The 22,627-nt window shown below is 44.8% G+C and overlaps 2 protein-coding genes across 2 annotated transcripts in view; one reads left to right on the top strand and one right to left on the bottom strand.

Annotated features, from left to right (window-relative positions):
- LOC138959322 (U3 small nucleolar RNA-associated protein 6 homolog) overlaps window positions 1–22,627 on the top strand; it is a 239,086-nt gene that overhangs the window by 17,770 nt on the left and 198,689 nt on the right. The window lies entirely within an intron of this gene.
- On the bottom strand, window positions 16,208–18,522 carry LOC138959316 (uncharacterized). Its single transcript, XM_070330741.1, has one exon. The coding sequence runs from the start codon at window positions 18,359–18,361 to the stop codon at window positions 16,376–16,378; it is 1,986 nt and encodes a 661-aa protein (XP_070186842.1). The 5' UTR covers window positions 18,362–18,522; the 3' UTR covers window positions 16,208–16,375.

The following is a 22,627-nucleotide window of genomic DNA, read 5'->3' on the forward strand; positions in this document are numbered from 1 at the left end:
AAGGTTGGATTTGGCTGGCTGGATTTATGGGGAAAAAAGACATCAGAGACACACACACTCACACGTGCATGGATACACTCATGCACAGACACAGACAGACACTCTCCCTCCTCTGTTCTATTTCTGTCTCTCACACCCATCCGCCCAAATATATATACCGGTACTCTGACAGACAGACAGACAGACAGACTCTCTTTCTCTGTCTGCCTGTCTCCGTTTGCCTCTCCTCTCTCTCTCTCTCTCTCTCTCTCTCTCTCTCTCTCCAATTCTCAGTGCGTACCCCCTCCCTCCCCCCTCTCTCTCCCTCTCTCTCTCTCTCTCTCTCTCCAACTGATTCTCAGTGCCCTCCCCCCCCCCTCCCCACAAACTTTCAATACCTGTTTCCCACATTTTCACCCAAACCTCTTGATAGTCTAGACCTACAGCTGAGTCGCGAAAGTTGTTCGCACCTATTCTCCTCTCTGTGTGTGTTAGTACCGCCTTTCAAATGGAACAACGTGTGTATGTGAGTGTGTTTCCAGTGCTAACAAGACTCCCCCACCTCACCCCACCCCCACCCCTGCCTTCCCCCCAAACCCGTGCTACCTGTGCAGAGTTGAGGGGGGGGGGGGGGGCGCAGGTAGCCGGCCGCTAATTGGTAAATATGTCATCCCGGCTTGTCAATGTTTGCACCCCGGTGCCAAGTGGCCTAAGAAAACTCACAGCGGAGTGGGTTTGACCACCGACGGTTGGTAGAGAGTTGAGGATTTTTTTCTTATACTGTGCAGGGATTGCGATCAGGTAAAAGAGTGTTGATTTGGTGGTGGGGTGTCACTTTTGAATCTGATTAAGAGAGGGAGAGAAAGGGGGGGGGGGGGGGGGGAGGGGCAGAGAGAGACAGACATGCAGGCAGGCAGGGGGTGTATGCGTTAGCGGGCATGTATGTGTTTTATCATCTCTTTCCATGTCTTGCACACCAATTTTCCTTGCCACCCTTTCTTAGTGTCTTTATTCTGACCCCTTTTTAGCTCAATCAGCTATATCTGAAAACGTTTGGTGAACTTTACCCCCCCCCCCCCGAGTGTCATACTTGTGTTTTGGGTGTATGTTTTGCCATTTGTCTCTTCTAAAATAACTGATTCCCTCTTCCCCTTTGTTATGTCTGTATTTTTGGGGGGCCATTTTTCCCTTCTAAAATTCCTTGTTCCTTGTACCATTCCTTTGTCATGACAGAATTTGTTTGCCATTTGTCTCTTCAAAAGTAAATTATCCCTTGTTGTATGTCTTTGTTCTGGCTGTATTTTTGCCGTTTTCCCTTCTGAAATAACTTTTCCAGTGTGTTTCTAAAAATACACTTCTTGTTCCATATACCAATGTTATGACTGTATTTTTCTCTCCTTTTTTACCTTCTGAAATAACATTTTCGAGGTGCCACAATTTTGTAATGACTGTATTTTTGTGTCATTTGTAGTGTTTTCATTGGTGGAGATCGTTGACCTTTTTGTCATCTTGGAATCGTAAGCTTGTGTGGTGTTTTCTTTGATCAGTGCAGTGCGTGTGGCTTCGTCAAGTGTTGCCCTCCGTGGTCGGTGTTTGCTGCGTCGACTCTCGACGCAAAATGCCCTTTTCACTGCTTGTTAAAGAAAATTGTGAAAGCTTTCACACCTGGGTGGCTTTGATGAGGTCCTCTCTTTTTTACCTATACTCTTTTTTACCTATACTCCCGACATATCTCCTCCCTTCCTTTACCCCTACTGCTGTAGCCTCCGCCGTATTTCTGGTAAGTTTGTAGGTTAAAACTCGTTGGTTTGGCTAGCCGAGCTTACATTAGAAGAATGTCGCAGAATAACAGCAGTGCCAATCAATGTAAATTTTATCACAAGTGCCATTGAATATGTCAAAGGAAGATTGAACATTTGGAAAGACACAGTGTAAATGTAATTCCTTTGAAGTTTGCATTAATTTTTTTTAGTGAAAATCTTTCAGTCAAAGGATTAGTTTCCGTTGGTTACGTGACATATTGATGCAATATGATTACTCACTATGTGACGCATCTCACCTAGCATGTTAAAGGCAAGTTTAAATTCCAAGTAACCGCGACACCACATGACCTTGAATACAGTTTACGCCCAAAGTCATCACATGTGCACGTTCCATTCAGTTCAGATGAATTTTGATTGTTACATGATACAGTGACTCAGTTTTATTACTCCTGTGGTGACTCATCTTAGGTTTCAGACCGTGTTATGCTCAAAGTAATCGCAATGCTACGTGACCTTGAATGCGCTTTACGCCCAAAGGTCATCATTTTGTCGTCAGTTAGAAAGGGTGGGACCATTTCATTTTGCAATCATAGCTGACTTTGACTCTGTTCGACGACATCGGCATGCACTCAGAGCTTAGCTCTGATCTTTCCTCGGGCCTTTTGTGTGAAGGCGACTAGAAGGAAATTGAATGCTCATTAAAAGGCATATTTGTTTGGAAGAACGGAGGAAGTTGGGAGAATTTGAACGAAGGATCAGAAGACCAGAGGCAGGAGGGGAAGGAGTGATGGAAAAAAAATAAAGTGGTCGAGACTTGCCCAGAAAGTGGGGAATGAATGGTCACAAGGGATGAGGAAAAAAGACAGAAGAACCTCGAGCAAATGTGTGTAAAAGAAGGAAATGGTGGTGGAAATGAGAGAGAAGGAGAGGAAGGCAGTCCAATAAGTTCGGAGGAAGTGAAACAGAGACAGCGAAAAAGATACCTAGACCAGAAATGGCTTAGAAAAACAAAACAAAACAAGAATGTGATAGAAACTACTGGTTGAGATCCAGATCGCAAAGGGAACGTGAGGATGACCATCACGCACCATCTTGGTCTACAGGAAACAGCGAATGACCGCACCCTGAACGAAGCCATTTATACACTGATCATAGCCGCTTTGTATCAGAAGGGCTTTGACAATTTGACCAGTTTATGGATCTTGTATCTTTTAAAATCTATAATTTGTGGAGTCATAGTTATATATGCTATGTAGCTCCAGTGAAAATCCTAAAAATGGATGAACAGAGAGGTGGGGGGGGGGGGGGGGGATGGATGCCATTTACCACGGAGAACCAATGGGATTGAAGCGACGAAGGCATCAAGAGCACAAGCGATAGTTAGTCATTCCAATATAATAACCTGACTGAATGGACTACCGGGCACGGTTGGCCTAGTGGTAAGGCGTCCGCCCCGTGATCGGGAGGTCGTGGGTTCGAACCCCGGCCGTGTCATACCTAAGACTTTAAAATTGGCAATCTAGTGGCTGCTCCGCCTGGCGTCTGGCATTATGGGGTTAGTGCTAGGACTGGTTGGTCCGGTGTCAGAATAATGTGACTGGGTGAGTGAGACATGAAGCCTGTGCTGCGACTTCTGTCTTGTGTGTGGCGCACGTTATATGTCAAAGCAGCACCGCCCTGATATGGCCCTTCGTGGTCGGCTGGGCGTTAAACAAACAAACAAACTGAATGGACTTGGCTGTTGAACGGTGTCATGGCATTGTGCCTTAATCGGCACCGTCATGGTCATTTCCGAAATGACGCGAAAGAGATACCATCTGTGCGAAACAAGTTGCTTGCTCACACATTTATAACATGTATAATCCGAGGTCTGGCTTGACGTGGAAAGGGTGCTGAAAGGCTGTACGCTGGCCGCAACATGAGCCGTCATGTTCCATGCACCAGAATCCATCGATAGCACACGACCCGGAAGTATAGACATTCTGTGTGGATTTGTGCGGATTAAGCAACTGCGACTTCTGTTTGTACGGGACGTGTGAACTGAACGTGAACATGCGTGTGTCGGTGACAGACAAGACACGTGCTGCTACAAATCCGATGCAAGGCACCGTGTTGACCTTCAACAGTTCAGGGAGATGGGACTAACATGAAGAAGAATCAGAAGAGTTTTTAGACAATTCACGACCATCTCCAAGGAGCTAAACAGAATGTGCAGCAGAGTGATCCGATACACTGAACTGCCAACCTCCATCATCAGTTTACGGAGAAAGGAGAAGATGAAGGAGGCGGAGGAGGAGAGGAAGAAGTTCCCGACAGTTCCCGACCAGTTCCAGTGACAGAGAATCGTGCAGACACACCAAGGCTATCGGAGCGAGAGATCGGGACCGTTAACCCCTACGACAATACTCCCTCTCAGGATGAGCTCATCACGATTGGCTTCCCCTTGCAAACAGTTGTCTCCCATGGCTGGTTTCCTCGCCAGCTCAAGGGTTAGGCCGGGTCAGGTTGGCAATCCATTAATTCCAACATCGTTAATTCTAGCATCGTTAATTCTAGCAGCTCTTTCGTAGCCATGATCTTGACAGTGAGATCTCCGTTGTGTGTGTGAGCGTTTGTGTGGTCAGAAGAATTGTTTCTTTTCCATCTCGTTCATTGCAGGTTGCTGTACTTACTGTTACAGACAGAAAACCGGAATATTTTGGATACTGATTGGACCCAAGACACATGTTCACTGGAAATTGTCGAGATTGGAGATACTTGATAATTGAATTGTCCATTTAAACATGACTTGAACTTTGTGCTGATACTGAACACACACACACACACACACACACACACACACACACATACACACACCCGCGCACGCACACACACACACCGCACACACACACTCACACAAACATACACACACACACACACACACACACACACACACACACACACACACACACACAGGAATTATCCACTCATCAGATGAGATGTCCAATCGTTCAGGTCGTGGACAGAAGCCATCGTGTGATCATCCGATTAGACAGACCCAGCACCGCTCGCCACCAGCTCCTTCCAGATTGCGGCGCCAACAGAACAAACACTCGCCATCACTCTCAGGACACAATGCCAACCAGATGAAATTTGCTCCTCGACTCACCGTCCGCTTTTCACGCCTGTCTTCTTCACTGAACCATCCTTTGCCGAGGTGTAATGGGAATGTTGTGGAATTGGGGGGGGGGGGGGGGGGGGGGGGGGGGGTGGTGGGGGTGTGTGGTTGTGTGTGTGTTTGGTTCCCATTTCGTGTTCAAGTATCTATCTATATATATACGACTTGTGTCTGTCTGTCTGTCTGTCTGTGTGTGTGTGTGTGTCCGCGATGCACGCCCAAGGTTCTCGATGGATCTGTTTCAAATTTGGTGGCCATATTCAGCTACACCCCGGACACAACCTGATCGATGAGATATTTCAACACGTGCTCTCAGCGCGCAGCGCTGAACCGATTTTGGTTTTTCTCTGGATCCATTCCCAGTAACTCTTCCTTATCTTCTCCAGTGTTTTCAGCGTTTATCTCCCTTCCTTCGTGTGGCGTCAATCCATATTCCCGTTTTTATTTTTAGAAGGTCACTGTCGACAACGCTCAATCCATATTCCCGTTATACTATTTTTACTCTTCTCCAGTGTTTTGCGCGTTTATCTCCCTTCCTTCGTGCGGTGCGCCGCAACTTCTTCCTGGCAAAGCCGTACCCGGCGAAGCGGGTATTCATCTAGTAATACATATATATGCCCATTCGTTCCGCTAGCCATCGTAATATGTCTATCCCCCGATCCCCCGCCCCCCCCCCCCCCCCCCCCCCCTCGGTTTCCTTGAACCTCCTCACCCCGACAGCGACATCCAAAGGCAATTGGCAAAATATGTGTACGATTGTTTTCAACTACGCAGATGCAATGCGTCTTCCGACTGTCCTCAATAACTTATGCTCATCTTCAGGTCCTCTTTGTTCACCCTGTTCCACTTGGTTTTGTATTACATGTATGTTATGTTATATTGCTGTTTTCCCCGTACTTATGTATCTTGTATACGTGTGTCAATAGGCTCTGTGCTTTAATGACAATAAATTCTGATTCTGATTCTGATTCTGATTCACCCCGATACCGCTATCTCCTTCATCCTGACTTCCAGATTTTAATGTCTTGCCCGTTTTTCCCAACATCGAGATTCCCACTCCGTACCGCGTTTCCCCTTCAAGATACTAACCCCTTCTTTCTGACCTGGAGATGTCTTCCTCTAGTTCTGTCCACCTTCCAGATTTCCCCCCCCCCCCCCCTCTTCTTCCGCCATCGAGATGTATGTCTTCTCAACTCTTTCCACCATCCAGATATTCTCCCCTTCTTCCAGCCATCGAGATGTTCTCTCCCCTTTCCTCTTCTCTCCATACCCATGTCGTTTCACTTCCTCACACTGTCACCTTCTCCTATGCCTATGGGAATGGTGGCTTGCAGGCAGAAAGTGGAATCTGTCTAATTAGATGATGTGACGATGGTTGTCCATTGTTGTCGCCGCTGCAGCAAGATGGCACTCTGACCTTCTCTTTCTTTTCTGGTTGAAGCCGAGGGAATTGTGGCGGAGAAGGGCGAGAGGGTGGTGGTGGTGGTGGGGTAAAGGTTTAGGGGGGGTATGCAGCAAAAAAAGGTTTTTGTCATGCAGTAGCGGTGATCGAACGAGAAGGCAAATCTGGTGCTCCGGCTTGGAATGCCGTCTGTGCCGATTGAAGAATGATCAAGATGCAGGTTCTTTTCCCGTGAATGGGTTAATATTAAAGGGAGAAGATGCAGTTCGCTTGCTTGGATAGGATAGGATTCTCTTCTCTGACAGTGGTTATCAAGTTGTTACAAACAAGAGAGATTCTTGCAAAACATGACAAAGACAACACAACTGACGAATGTTCGCCTTTGAAGGATTTTCCAGAACCGGTTATTGTTAAGGGGAGCGGAATCCTACGTGCCTATTGAAAAGCGATCTTGCCAATGACAGCGTTTTCTGATGAAAGAAATATACTTGAGAAACAAGTGAAAAATGTCGATACTGTATGCGTTGATGGACCTCATATGCCCATCTCATTTTATTACTACACTAAAACTGGGTTCTTCTTCTGTGAAGGTCTATTAAACTTTCATGGTTACCATCACAGATCACAGGTGTTAATATGGGATAAGACTGGGTGGCCGAGTGGTAACGCACTTGCGCTCGGAAGCGAGAGGTTGCGAGTTCGACCCTGGGTCAGGGCGTTAGCAATTTTCTCCCCCCCCCCCTTTCCTAACCTAGGTGGTGGTTTCAAGTGCTAGTCTTTCGGATGAGACGAAAAACTGAGGTCCCTTCGTTGTAGAATACATTGGGGTGTGCACGTTAAAGATCCCACGATTGACAAAAGGGTCTTTCCTGGCAAAATTGTATAGGCATAGATAAAAAATGTCCACCAAAATACCCGTGTGACTTGGAATAATAGGCCGTGAAAAGTAGGATATGCGCCGAAATGCCAAATGGCTGCGATCTGCTGGTCGATGTGAATGCGTGATGTATTGTGTAAAAAATTCCATCTTCACACGGCATAAATAGATCCCAGCGCCTTGAGTCCGATTCTGGAGATACGCGCGCGATATAAGACTTCATATAATAATAACAATAATAAGAGCCTTCTTCAACTTAAAACGCATGCCAAAAACCAACCGTTTCCCGGCCTGTGCAGAGTTGTGAATGTTTTCTTAAATTGATTTCGTAAGTCACATCTAGTTCAATCTGCTAAATTGATTCAGCAAACAAACTCACCCAATCTTCTCCGCTAGAGTAAGATAAATGCACAATGGTTTAGCTGTCTGAAGCGCATGCTCAGAAAGTTACAGCATGGTTTCCCCGGTTTTTTCCAAAACTTTACACCACCTGTTACCTTAAATGGAAATTGAAAATGACGCGTTTGACCATAATTATAAGGAACATAAATTGCAGTCAAAGAGAGTACTGAGTAGCTTTTGTGCACGTGTCTCATCGGCAGAATGTTGTTATTTCAAGTGAAGGTTTGGACAGATCTGTGGTAGTTAGTGATCATGGTCGTGCACGCGACAAGGACGGTAATGTCTTTCTAGATTCAACTGCAGCTATACTAGGCCTCCTCATTTCTGGCCGCTAATGCCCTGGTCGTCTTCCACATCTTTCACTCATCATCAGAGATAAAACCATCATCACCGCCATTTGCCGCGATCCCATCTCGCCCTCCCGTCCCTCTAAAGTAACGACACACTATCATTACGCTAATGCCCCAGGGATGAAAACCTAAGACGGCACCGATACAGACAAGCAGGTCCACTTGCAAAAATCTCGAACCAATCGCTTCCAACAGCAAGTTTATAAACGCCTTCGTTCTTTGTGTAAACCATAATGTAAGTTTCTACAGTTGTGTCCATGCCGTTCCACGGAATAAGAGCATTCTTCCGCTTGGACGTATACCGAGAGTCGGTCAGTCTGACTGTTTCGTGCTCAGAGTGAGAATTTGTTGTTGGATAAATTTCGCAGATTAACAAAGATGTCAACTTCGAAATTAATTCTGAAAAAAATCCCACTTTGCACCTAAAGCAGCCATAGCGTTCATTTCCGGTATGTCAGCGTGATTATGTGCCGTGTGCCCACTTGGAAGGGTACTTTGATCCCATGAAGAAGCCTGGACAGATCAGTGATGGTTTTACTTGATGATTAACACGCGGAGGGAGTATTTTTTAAACTTGCAGATATAAGTTGAAAGGCAGGACTCTTTATTGACACAGTTCGGCTCACTATCTCAGGTCCACCAGGCTTTTACATAGGATAAAACCATCCCTTCACTTGGACTCGTACCAAATGTCAACATCATGTACAGGGTGGACATGTTTATGAATAAGTTCCGTGAGTGGCACTAGGATTAGTAAAGAAATTAACTCGTACATTTTTTTCTCACTTTTCACTGGAAGTAGCCAGGCAGTTGATTTTTGGAATTTACTTGTTAAAACGGAGGGACGGTCTTTATGCCAAGTAACAGCGTGTACAGACCAGAGCTGGTTTACACTGAAAGGGAGTCTTCTTTAAACTGTCCCTCACTCGTGCAGCTCGTTCTGTCGTGGAAATTGGTCCATGTTTTACGGGCAGGGAGGTGGCTGTTCCCTATGCATGCCTGCAAGCAACCCCTCCGCTTGACTTAGTAGGGAGAGGGGTCAGATGTTTTAATCAGCGCTGGGGTCCTTCTGTCTGGAACTGTGGAGTTATGCTCGTGTGAGTAAGCATAAAAAGAGGGTAAAGGGATGAGGCAAGAACGCGGAAAGAGAGAGGGTTGAGCAGAAAGAGGTCGGGGATGGTGTGGGCATGGGGATGGGGATGCAGAGGTCGAACCGCCATGTTAGGATTGTTAGTCACCACTTTTATAGTTTGCTTCCAGAGATGCTTCCTCACGAGTGAAATTGTAAGGTTATCATCGTGTTGGTAAGCATAAAAAGAGAAAAGGGATGAGGCGAGGCGGGGGGAAGCGAGTGATTTGGGTAGAAAGAGGTCAACCGGCTATGTTTGGATGGTTAGTCACCAATTTCAGAGTGTGCTCCGTGGTGACATTATAAGGTGATCATCGTGCGAGTGTAAATGGATGGGCTGAGCGGGCTCCAAGGTTAGGAAAGCAAGGTCTGAGGATGGAAAGGGGGATAGCGAGGGCGGAGTGCAGAGGTCGAATTGTTCTATTAGCAGCATTAGTTATCGTTTTGCTGGTATGCTGCTTCGTGAAATTGTAATCACGTAAGCAAGCAGTAGGAAGAAGACTGGTTTTGTGTGCGTGTGCGCGCTTGCATGCTGTCTTTGTGTGTGTGTGTGTGTGTGTGTGTGTGTGTGTGTTTGTGCGTGTATGTGTGTGTGTGTGTGTGTGTGTGTGTGTGTGTGTGTGTGTGTTGAGGGGCATGCGATGCAAATAAGCCAGAACCAGTATCGGAAATGTCCTTCACACTCATCACAAGAGCACCCACTCAAACTCACCAAGTACCTCTCCAGAGTATCCATCGAGCGATCTCCAGAAGTACTTTCAATCGTCAAAGGGGTGCTGCACGACTAGAATCATCAGGTAATCATCAGCAGTTAAAAGGATCCTATCATCCCTACCCCTTTCATTGCGTTCAAGGCCGCCTGATGGAGGGGCATTAATGAAAGGGGAGGGGGGGGGGGGGGGAAGCGGAGTGGAGGTGAGGGGAATCAGTGTTCCTCCCTGCGCTCGGAATTGAAGGGCCGCTGTCATCGATTGACATTGATTGGCGAAACACGTGCACCCTGAATTGTAATCACTCATGTTGGCATGAAAAACTGCGTGCTTTGTGGTAAAAGTGATGCAGGTTAGGCTTGGGAGATGGGGTGGGTTTAAAGCTTGCGGGGAGAGGAAGAGCGGCAGGTATGGCTAGAAAGATGTCCAGAAATGGCCTTTTCCAGTAACGTCATTAAAATGTATCTTTTACTTAACACTCAGGTGCCAGGAGAATGGTTCCGAATAGCTCTCACTTACTCTATTACACACGTCGTATGCGTTTTAGAGCGCTTACTTCCCTTCGATTATCAGATCTCTAAACAGCGCCCTGCCTTATTTGTTTAAGATTTTTACTTGACAAGTTTTGACCAAGTCTCTTCCTCGTCCACGGTTGATGTCAAACTCCACACGTGCACGTCCACGTCCTCGCAACACGTGCTACTTTCTGGACCTATCTGTATTATGTTAGTGGTGACGGGATGATGGAGGTTGAGAGAGAAGTGAAAAGGAGGATGAGGAAAGGGGGTGTTAAGACTTGCTCACAAGTCGACTGCCATTTATAGAATGTCTTTTTCTTTCCCACAGTGTTGAATGTTTCCAGACAAACGTCATCCCCAAAGAGGGGAATTTCTGTCATCCACATGTGTTTTTATAGTGGTGATGATTCTTGATGAGGTTCTGTCATTCCTTTTGTGTACCACTCGCGCGTTCTGGATTCCTGCTGTTTCTCTAATGAGCGAGTGGCGCAAACAACCTGACAATGTCCCCGTCTACCATACAGCCCCCCGTGGGTTAGGGGGAAGAATTTACCCGATGCTCCCCAGCATGTCCTTACTAACGGATTCTGTTTTTCCTTTTACCCTTGTTAAGTGTTTCTTGTATAGAATATAGTCAATGTTTGTAAAGATTTTAGTCAAGCAGTATGTAAGAAATGTTAAATCCTTTGTACTGGAAACTTGCATTCTTAGTAAGGTAATACATTGTACTACGTTGCAAGCCCCTGGAGCAAATTTTTGATTATTGCCTTTGTGAACAAGAAACAATTGACAAGTGGCTCTATCCCATCTCCCCCCTTTCCCCGTCGCGATATAACCTTCGTGGTTGAAAACGACGTTAAACACCAAATAAAGAAAGAAAGTCTACCATACAGCAGGAGTCTGCACGCACACTTTAAAACTTTCTTCAAACTTCACATCAGCGAACATAATGATAGAACGTTACAAAAGATCATACACGCCTTGTCATGAACTGCAGGGAGTGGTGTAACCTTCGATGCGAAAAAAGTTTGTGCGAAGGAAAGTTTTGAGAGGACCATACACACCTCTGCTGCATGGTTCGAAAACAAACAAAGAAACAACGAAAGAGACTAAGAAAACACTGATCCACTTTTGCAATCAACTTTATTTCCTCAAATTAACTGTCCAGCAAAACGATTTTAGAACAGAAAAGACGAACCTAAAGAGAACAACTAAAACAGTCATGGTTGCACTAAATAATATTCCGGTTTTTTTATTTTTTATATTGGAACTATTGATAAACGAGATCCTGTTACACGATGCTTTATGATTTTCTTCGCACTCGTGCATTATTTTTCTTCACACAACTTTTCGTCCAACTCGTAAAACCTTTAAAAACAATTTTCGAGCTTTTCCTGGGCACTCCTTTTGGTTCAATAAAGAAACTTGCATTCGTGTTTTGATATGCAGATGTAACAGGATTTGCGTTTGTGTGCAGTTGGATTCCTAATGAATTTCTTGCCTCTGAAGATGTTGAATTTCGCACAAAGTTTTCTTTTGACGGTGCAAATCTAACCGATTAAGCTTGTCCGCTCATGTTATTTTTCCATTTCGATGCATTCGTATGTAAGCATCTAAGGCATGCAAGATGCAACAAGTTGTAAATCAGCCCCACCAACACCAAAAATAACAAAAACACGGAAAAAAAGAAAGAAAGGAAAGCATTGTCGCACAAAATAACAAAAATTACAGAATAATAATCTTGCTTCAGCCCACGACAACATCAGTCCAATTTCCTGGAACCAACCTCCCTGCAGAAAATGGAAGAAATGTAAAATCTTGACTAAGGTACTGGAAGACGCCCCCCCCCCCCCCCCTCAAACACACACCCACACAAAATCTCTGCAAGTAACACTAAGGAAAATTGTATTGATACGCTGGCCAAGAACTGAAGCAATGAAGCTCATCACTCCTATTTTGCATAAACACTTCCTGGAGAAAGGACAATATTTTGACGAATTAAGCATTAGCGGGAGCAGCGACGGATAATTTCATCTCGCGCAGGGTTTGGTGAGGATAAGACGACCGCGGAGACGGAATAGCTTGGAGGGAGAGAGGACTTTAAGCCAGGGACTAGGACAACTTTGGGAGGAAGAGGAGGAATAACAGGCGGGTAGCCTCAGGAATGAGACCGTTCGCCACTAAACCCTCATTTCCTTTCATTGATCACCAGCGCCATCCCAACGACCTGAGGTGTTGATGTTGCAGGAAAGGTTTTGGGACCGTTCGTGTGTCCGAAAGGCACATGCTTTCTCGTGTAAACGATTTGACATACCATTCTCAGATGAGGCTAGACTCGTACGTGTGATAATACCCTCCATCCACCGGGGAACATATCAAAACAACAGCCGGGGTGTTTTTGATGCAGATTGGGAATTATTTGATGAAAAACAGACATAAGTAGCTATCTGTGAAATTGATTCACATAAAACTCAATCTGCACATGCAGCAGTCAGGACTGATTTCATTTGTGTGTGTGTGTGTGTGTGTGTGTGTGTGTGTGTGTGTGTGTGTGTGTGTGTGTTTGTTTTGTTTGTGTATGTGTCAAAGTGGAGGGATGTTGTTATGCGATGTAAACGCCTGACACGTTCTGAGATAGTGAGCCGACATGTTTTGACGGGAAGGATTGCGTCTTGAAAGGATTCTCGTCTGGTCTTTTCTTTGCAGTTAATTAAATGACCTTCCTGTTGTACTCGTTTGAACTGTTAACATTTTTTGTTGTTGCAATTTTAAAGCGACGGCTGTGTTTCTTGGTGTTGGATTTTCTGTTGCTTTTTCTCGTGCGCGATTTTCTTTACATTTTGCTGGTGTTGTGTTTGAGGTTTTCTTTCCTGTCCTTACCGGTAATTGAGTGCAATTCCAGCTATTACGTTTCAGCACGCTAGATTTAACTCCCAGAGGTATTAATTGCCTCTGTGCACTTTGCTAGCTATGCGGATTGAAGCCAAAATGAAAAATAAATCTTCCTCATTCAAGTGACAATGCGTCGGGAAAATCGTGTTTGTGTAAAATATTTATTGAACGTACCAATGTGAGATTCACAAACTCATAAAAACTGTTGGTGTTTGTGGGCTGTGTACACTCCTGGAATATGTACTAACTGTTCACTAACTAAGGGGATGAATTTCATGCAAATATAGGGAATTTTTAGATTTTCGTTATTTTGTACTTTTACGCAATTTATACTTGCAGAGAAACATTCCACTTGGGTGAAATTTCATTCAAACCTATTATCTAAACAATTCAAAACCTTTAAAACAAATATTGTTGTACATGTATGTCTTTGGAACCTCTAATGCGTCAGTACATACTGGTAGTATAAAGGCTATAAAATCCACTAAAACTGTTCTAAATGTGCAAACTTTATTTCAGTTAAGCTGGTACATCGTGTGGTAGGAAGCTGGCAGAAAACTGCGTTGGAGTTAAATAATGCTCCTAACTTGTAAAGATCTTAACTTAAAAACTGGTCCCTGCTTCAGTGAGGTCACAGAGGTTGAAAATGCAAATTAGTAGATAACTACTAACTAGTAAAAACATGCACACGAGAAAAACAACCCTCGAAAGATTGGAAAGGTTCCAACCAAAAACTGGTCTAAGCTTCCGCGAGGTCCCAGAGGTTGTGAGTTCCGCTGGGCTAGTAGAGCTACTGTTAACCCGTGATTTGTAAAAATGTAAAAACATTTTACAAATCACGTCGAACCTAAAACCACGATTTGTAAAAATGTAAAAATGTAAGAATATCGCATTCCACAAAGTAATGCATGCCTTTTATTATTATTGATTTTTCTTGTTTAGAGCCTCTACGTTGGGTGGAGGGGTTGGTTTTAGATCCACATCCCATTTTGGTGCAATCCCATTTTGCCGCCGTCCCATATTTTGCCCCATCCCATTTTCGCGACATTTCACAAGCCAAGCGTCATTTTACTAACATGTCATATCAATAGCGCGACATCCCATTTTGACACCATATCCCATTTTGCTGCCATGCCGTTTCACCGCCATTCCATTTCGCCCCCATCCCATTGTCGCGACATTTCACAAGCCAAGCGTCATTTTACTACCGTGTCATAACAATAGTGCGACATCCCATTTTGACACCATCCCATTGGCCGCCATCCCATTTTTGAGGGCCCCAAAGGGGGGGTATCATCACGATCACGGGAAGGGACATTTTAGCTTTCACGATCACAGTTACCTTGATTTTTGTTTTCACGATCACGAACACCTTGACGAATAGAGGATCATCGAGTGATACAGCTGTGAAAAATGTACGTTGAAAATAAAATACTTTGCAATAATGCCTATCACGATCACGAAAACAAATGACGATCACGATCACGAGACTTGATTTTTTTGTCATCACGGATCACGGGCAAAGTCCCATCACGATCACAGAAATGGAAATTTCGGCAATCACGGTCACAGAAAGGTCAAAAAACGCCAATCACGATCACGATTTTAAACCCTTTGGGGCCCTCATTTTTACATTTAGTCAAGTTTTGACTAAATGTTTTAACATTGAGGGGGGAATCGAGACGAGGGTCGTGGTGTATGTGTGTGTGTGTGTGTGTGTGTGTGTGTGTGTGTGTGTGTGTGTGTGTGTGTGTGTGTGTGTGTGTGTGTGTGTGTGTGTGTGTGTGTGTCTGTGTGTGTGTGTAGAGCGATTCAGACTAAACTACTGTTCCGATCTTTATGAAATTTGACATGAGAGTTCCTGGGTATGATATCCCCGGACGTTTTTTTCGTTTTTTCGATAAATACCTTTGATGACGTCATATCCGGCTTTTTGTAAAAGTTGAGGCGGCACTGTTACACCCTCATTTTTCAATTAAATTGATTGAAATTTTGGCAAATCAATCTTTGACGAAGGCCGGGGTTTGGTATTGCATTTCAGCTTGGTGGCTTAAAAACTAATGAGTGAGTTTGGTCATTAAAAATCGAAAACTTGTAATTAAAATTATTTTTTTATTAAACGATCCAAAAACAATTTCATCTTATTCTTCGTCATTTTCTGATTCCAAAAACATATACATATGTTATATTCGGATTAAAAACAAGCTCTGAAAATTAAAAATATACAAATTATGATCAAAATTAAATTTCCGAAATCGATTCAAAAACTATTTCATCTTATTCCTTGTCGGTTCCTGATTCCAAAAACATATAGATATGATATGTTTGGATTAAAAACACGCTCAGAAAGTTAAAGCGTGCTATGAAGCACAGCGCAACCGCTGCCGCGCCAAACAGGCTCGTCACTTTCACTGCCTTTTGCACTAGCGGCGGACTACGTTCAGTTTCATTCTGTGAGTTCAACAGCTTGACTAAATGTAGTAATTTTGCCTTACGCCACTTGTTGATTTATTCTTCTTGCCAAGCCTCACTATACTACTATACTGCGTTATTCAACTAGGAAGACATTCCGTTTACGCGAAATCCCATTTTTGCCACAATCCAAAATGTCGCGAAATAGGGATGGCGGCGAAATGGGATGACGGCAAAACAGCATGGCGACAAAATGGAATGTAGCGCTAGTGGTATGACACGGTGGTAAAATGACACTAGGCCTGTGAAATGTCGCAAAAATGGAATGGGGGCGAAATGGGATAACGGCGAAACGGGATTGCGCCAAAATGGGATGTGGAGCTAATGGTACATGACATGGTGGTAAAATGACACTTGACCTGTGAAATGTCGCGAAATGGGATGGGGGTGAAATGGGATAACGGCGAAACGGGACTAATCGATACCTTGACTTTGGGGTAGTGCGACTCTGTCACTGCTAGCTTTCCACTGGGAGGAAGCGACCGGAATTTCCCAACGATGGGACATCCTAGTACATGTAATGAAAAAAGAAAGCAAAAAAACACCTTAAAATAGTCTCGCTACCCCAAAAGTCAAGGGATTTCGTTTTTGTCCCTTGACTTTGGAGATGACAAGAAAATATCGGGCGCAAAAACGTGATTTGTAAAATTAGAACCGCGATTTTGTAATTTTTTTTAACATTTTTACAAATCACGGGTTAACAGCTACAGCCAGGTTTGGCCCCTCAGCGCGTGGCACCCCAGTTCTGGCGCCACATCTTGCTGACGACGACGACAGCGCTGAAGAGGGCCACGATCTCCACCACCAGCACGGTGGCCACCCAGCAGATGATGGGGACCAGGCACCTGTCCACCACCTCCTTCATCTTCTCCAAGCAGGGCGTGGCGGTGTTGGGGTTGTCCTTGCCGGGCGACTGAAAGGGACAGCTTGCGTTGATGAGTGTGGCCCCATCGGGCTGGGTGTCGGTGGTCACGGAGGGGAGGGGATGATCGGCCACCTGGCAACAGGTGACAGGCACTGTGATGTTGGGCTGAGGACGACGCGCGAACCAGGGCGTGTTGACGAAGTCGCGCACCCCCGTCACTCCGCAGCAGCCGAGAGACACCTGCACCAAGTCCAGGGCGCGGGAGAAGGTGCTGTTGGAGTTTGCGCTGCCGTCGTAGCTGGTCTTCATGCCGTCCACCAGAGCTCGCTCGACCTTCCACTGCACCCACTGACGTTCGACCAAGGCCACGGTGCCCAGGCCCAACTGCGCCAGGACCAGGATCAGGACGAGGAAGCTGAAAGCCCCCAGCATCGCCTTGCTCCTCACCAGCACACCACAGCAGCCCAGGAAGCCCAGGAAGAGAACGGCAGCGCCCGTCACTGTCAGGAGGACTGAGGAGGACTTGAGCAGGCCCAGCATCTTGAGGTCTCGCAGCTCTCGGGACGAGTCAAGCTTTACCAGAGGCACCAGTTTCTCTTCGTCGAAATAGGCAACGGCCCCCAGGACTAAGGTCGCGAGTCCCAGCGCGAACACCAGGAAGCCGAAGAAGTAGAGGAAGGCTACACTGGTGTCTGGTCCTTCACACTTGCCTCGCTTTCTGCCTTTGCGTCTCCTGATTGCAGTTGGAGGAGCAGGAGGGGTTTTAGGGGTGGCATCTTGCACGTGATCTCCGTGAAGATTTTGTGTGGAAGACCCAGAAATGGCGACAGTTGATGTCCTAGCCGTTGGGTGAGGAGGCGCAGGCTGCAGTGGGTCCTCAGGCTTGGGCCTTGGCAGATCAGGAAGTTTGGGCCTCTGCATTGCATCGTGGACCTCCCTGCCGTGGAAGAGGCTTTCTGCCGAAGGGGTCAGTGTAGGGTAGAAATTATTTTGTGGTTGGCGACTCGTACCGATCGATTTGGTTGTGATGTTGGTCGGTCTAGGTGGAGAGTATGGCGGCGGTGATGGGTGCTCTCCTGTAAACTTGGGCATCACAAGCAGGGCCAAGCATTTATCACCCATCTTTTTTACATCCGAAGCTGACCAGAGTGGAGGTGTTAGGTTTGTAGCTTTTAGACCCGCAACTGATGGGTGTGCGCTGAAAGGACCTGACGGCGACTGATGTGCGGTGGCGAGCTGTGCTGATGCAAGGTTATTCCTCCTCGGATATGTAGGTGCTGGTGGTGCTTGGTGTGCTGGTGAAACCCACGGCGCCTGGTGCACACTTGCTGGATTTGTGGGGTGTTGAAACAAAGCAGATTCATTCGGAGGCGCAGTAGGGGTAGGAGCTACACAACTTGCATATGGCCGGTGAGCCATGTCCATGCCATTAAACAGCAGACTTTCAGTCGTCGGATTTATAGGTTCATTGTGGATGGTGAGCAAAAACGATTTAGTTTGTTGTTCGACCGCTGAAGACGTCATCGCTGTGTTGGGTTCTCGGTTCGGAGCGGACGTATTTTGGGGCGAGTTAGTGTAACGGTCTTGTTGATTTGCAGGAGGCGGAAAAAATTTGGTTTGTTCCATGGTTGGCAAGTTTACGAGTACTTCAGTGAGAAGGCGACAGGATGGAGCGTTAGGATCTAGATACGCTGCAGCTGTGTCCGTATTCATTAGGTTTTGGAATACTGAACGTTCGATCCCTCCTTCATGGAAGACTATCCAAGTGGTTTTCGGTATAGTGAGTTCTGCGCTCAAAGATTCTGAGTTTGAAGTGGCTGGATCAGATGATGCTGGAGCCGTCATAGCACGATTCGTGCTTTCACTGTTATTTTAAAGTTTTTCACTTAAAAAAATATACATTTCCTGTGTTTTTTGCGCCCCGTGAACCACTTGGCTGCTTTCGGGTTGTTTATTTTACAATTTGGAAGCGATGATGACGAATTATTTTGCTGATCTTTGTGACATTTACCGATGACGTCATTACTTCGGTCACTAAAATACTGCGTAGACTTATAGAGTACGTCATTTTTCTTTAGAACTGAAGAAAGAATTTTTTTCTTAAGGATGTCGCCTATTTTACGCTAATAAAATAAATAAGAGAGAGAGAGAGAGAGAGAGAGAGAGAGAGAGAGAGAGAGAGAGAGAGAGAGAGAGAGAGAGAGGAGAGAGAGCAATAGAGAGAGAGGAGAGAGAGAGCAATAGAGAAGGAGAGAAGAGAGAGAGAGCGAGAGAGAGCGAGAGAGTTTCGAATCGCAAACAAGTAAGTGTACAGTCATTTCTTCGAGTTAAAATGAGATTTCAATGAAAGAACTTCACTTTTTAGATTAACGCTACACTGGAATTTACCAACAGAAATTAAAACAAGAGTTTGTGTGTGTGTGACTGAAAGCTAGACAAACTTCAGACACCACACACAAAAGTAGGGGAAGGGCCCCTAATATGGACCACTTTTTGTTTATTGCTGATAACTAGCTTGTTTTCTTGCGAAGAATTTTCATTTTGTGGTTGGTAGTCCTTCTCTCTTATTTTAACCGTTAGGCCTAATTAGAGTGAAATAGCTTTGATAGACCTTTAGCAAATATTAAATACAGAAACAATCACAAATGGTCCATATTAGGAGCCTGGGCGCCCAATATGGACCAGTGAAGCGGCCTTCACGAATCACTGTAAAAAGCCCCCTATACTTCAAAATAACATGATACAACTTAGTGTGCAAGTCAGACTAATTCAAATATGCTTTAGATTTAGCTGTTTTGGGTTGATGAGAGCATTATTTGAAAGCACACAAGGAAACTGAAGAAGCTTATCAAAAACAGAGTGAAAATAAGTGAAATTATCAACTTACACCACACAAAAAAAGACTATTTGTAATATTTTTTTGATATCTCGAGGGCTAGTTATAGGTTATTTTCAGCAAGCTTCCTAATGAATTAATTAAAATTGCCTTTAGTTTTTATTTTCTTCGATTTGTTGAAGATAGTCCATATTAGGGGACTCACACATACTTTGAGGTTTTGCTATTATTTTTTGTTTGCAGTAGAAACTCGGGGTACACACTGTTAAAATGTAACACATAGTGTCTTAGCTGTCATATATAGCCATTTTTGTGTTTTGAAAGCTTTGGCTGTGGACAGAAACGAGTCCGTTTTAGGCGGCAAATTTAGAGTGAATGCTGGCAAAAGTGAAAAAAAGCGAAAAAGCCCAACGGTTTTGAGGTTTGTGTTTCTGCAACTGTTTTGAGATGTGCAACTTATCCAGAGAGGGTGAATAAAGCGAATGAAATTGTTTTGAGCGCTCTAGCGCCGTTAGTTTGTCAGAACAGGAGGTGGTCCATATTAGGAGCCGGTCCATATTAGGAGCCTTTCCCCTAGATCCAACACGACCTTACCACACAGTTAGGCGCCTATCCAAATAAATGTGCGTTGTAAATCATGTTTTTTTCACTTGCGGTACTGACAATATCGTTATTGAACCTATCACAGTGCGCTAAGAGATTTATAGAGCAAATCTCAAAAATTATTATTGAACTCAGCGCGACGCGCTTCGTTCAATCATTCATTTATCGATTTGCTCTATACATCTCTTAGCGCACTGTGATGTCTCAATAACTTAAAGAATAAAAGGGAATGTCTATTCTGTAGGACATGAAGCTCTCCGCTTCAATCTTTGTATCCAGCCAGGAAACCATCAACCGTGACCCTCAGGTATCTAGGCCCGTGCACGTATTCTGACTGACCAGCACTATCATCGTCATCCAACCCGAACCACCAGTGTCGGCGGTGACGGTGGTCAGTGGTAGTGGACACAGACTGTGTGACGGACCTCCCTGCACGATGAAACGCGCGAGGCGTGCACGTGACACCGACCATACGCAGTGGTGCGGGCTTGTCCAAACATTTCTGCATTGTCCACGCCACTCCCTCCTCTGTTTGTCTTCCATTCTGCCCACACTTTCTTCTCGGTGCGGCGAATTAATGGAATCAGCGGCCACCTCCATGGGGTGGCGTGCTTTTGTCAGTCCACCGCAGAAGAAAAAGAGAAAAGAAAAAGAAGAAGTAGCGGGTGGCTTGGACTACTGCCCGCTTCAAACGCTGGGTTGGTGTATTCTGTAGGGCGGCATGATTGTTTGTGCAAGAAGTGAACATGACAAAATCACTCTTTTGATTAGCATAGCAGCGGTTGGTTTGGGCTGCTGCCCGCAGCACACTATACTTTAAGTTGGTGTGTTCTGTGGATACGGCGTACTTTGCGCCAGAAGTGAAAATTACAAAATCACTGTGAATAGTTTGAAATGATACTGCTGTATTACCGATATCTTACAAGATAATAAGCATTTAACAGTTTGGGTGTTCGTATACAATCTGAAGAAGAACCGAAAGTGAGAATTACAAAGATCCCATAGTTATACAGAGATGTTTTGGTATCAGTATTGTTAGTAAGAAAACAAACCACTTTTATTTTCGATATCACACGCCAGTTAGACAAAAAGACCACTTCTTCATTTTCAATACTACACCAAGATAATTAAAGTAACACGTTTTTGCTTTGTGTGTAATCTGAGAAATGATCCCTCAACAGTGAATGCAGTCAGCTTTGTTAATTCTGATCATTGTTTACAGAGAAATTTACTAATATCAAATTCTTTGGTTCTAATTCTAATATGCCGCAATAAAAGACCACCGAAAGAAAAAGTTACAAAACAAAGCGTTTTTTCCTTCTTCTTCTTCTTCATCATTATTACTGTGAATTCAAGTGTTTCGATCTTTCGCCTTTGCACTCATCTTTCAGCTATGGACACGCCTCGGAGTTATTATAATCTTCCTCGCCAAAGGCGAATTGCACACACTGAGGTCAGTTTCAAAAAGCGAGCGATGCAATATTTCCCCGTCAGGGCAAATGAGTTAGCTGTATTATTAATCAACATGATTCAAATACAAAATAATGTTGTCTTGAATTTCACAATGTTGCCCTCAAAGCTTAGCGAACAGATATACATACGAAGAGTGTCGAAATGTGCCGTTAGCGGACGACAGGCTTTGCAGTTCAGTTGAGTAAACTCTCTGGGACTCTTGTTCCAAACAATAACTCTCCAACAATCACTTTTGAGGCAAGCATGCGCCATACAGAGCCATGCTTAGATTTGTGTTTTCTATGTCTGGGTGTCGACAGGTTCTGTGGACGATCTGCTTGTTGACTGGGTACTTGGTTGATTAAACCTGTGAATCCGGTAAAGGATCTGGCCTTCTGCTGGGGTGGGTTGATTAGTTCGTGTCAGTGACGGGCTGGTATGAATGGGGTGGAGAGTTTTCTGTATTAAGGCCGTGGTACATCTTTATCCGTCTGTCCATAGGTTGTTTGCTATCTGGTCCGGTAGCATTTTTGCTGAGTGGGAAATAGGCATGGGGTTGTTGAGTGTATTCGTTGGAAAGAATGTTCCAATGCCTGCATAGGCTATCTGACTGTTGTCTCCGGGTCTGTCCGCCTTTCATCTCGGTTCCGGAAGCCTCCCGTACTTTGGAATGCACAATGTCTTTCCTCCCTTAGGTTGTTTAGCCCGGCAAGAAGTATAGTTTATCTGTCTCCAGTAGATTGGTGTCCTCATTTTTGCTTTGTCTTTGTTTGGTTTGTTTTGTCTTTTTAATGTGTTAACACTATTCAGGTTTTGGATGCACAGGGTCCAAGTGTACCATGTTCCTCATCATGTTTAAGTGGGATGAGGGGGGGGGAGGGGGGAGAGAGAGACAAGACAAGACAAGACAAAATCTTTATTATCGAGGGTAATAGATAAGCAAAAATATTGCTTTTTTACATCCAGCCCTGGCCCTAATATAGGGTCAACAAGAACAGAAAACAATATAATCAAAGAACTATCACATCAAACTTAATACATTATCTATATCTATATACGGCTTGTGTCTGTCTGTCTGTCTGTGTGTTCACGATTCACGGCCAAAGTTCTCGATGGATCTGCTTCAAATTTGGTGGGCATATTCAGGTAGACCCCGGACACAATCGTGGAAAATTTTGAACACGTGCGTGCTCTTAGCGCCCAGCGCTGAACCGATTTTG

This window comes from Littorina saxatilis, linkage group LG2 (assembly GCF_037325665.1).
Source record: "Littorina saxatilis isolate snail1 linkage group LG2, US_GU_Lsax_2.0, whole genome shotgun sequence".
NCBI classification, from domain to species: domain Eukaryota; kingdom Metazoa; phylum Mollusca; class Gastropoda; order Littorinimorpha; family Littorinidae; genus Littorina; species Littorina saxatilis.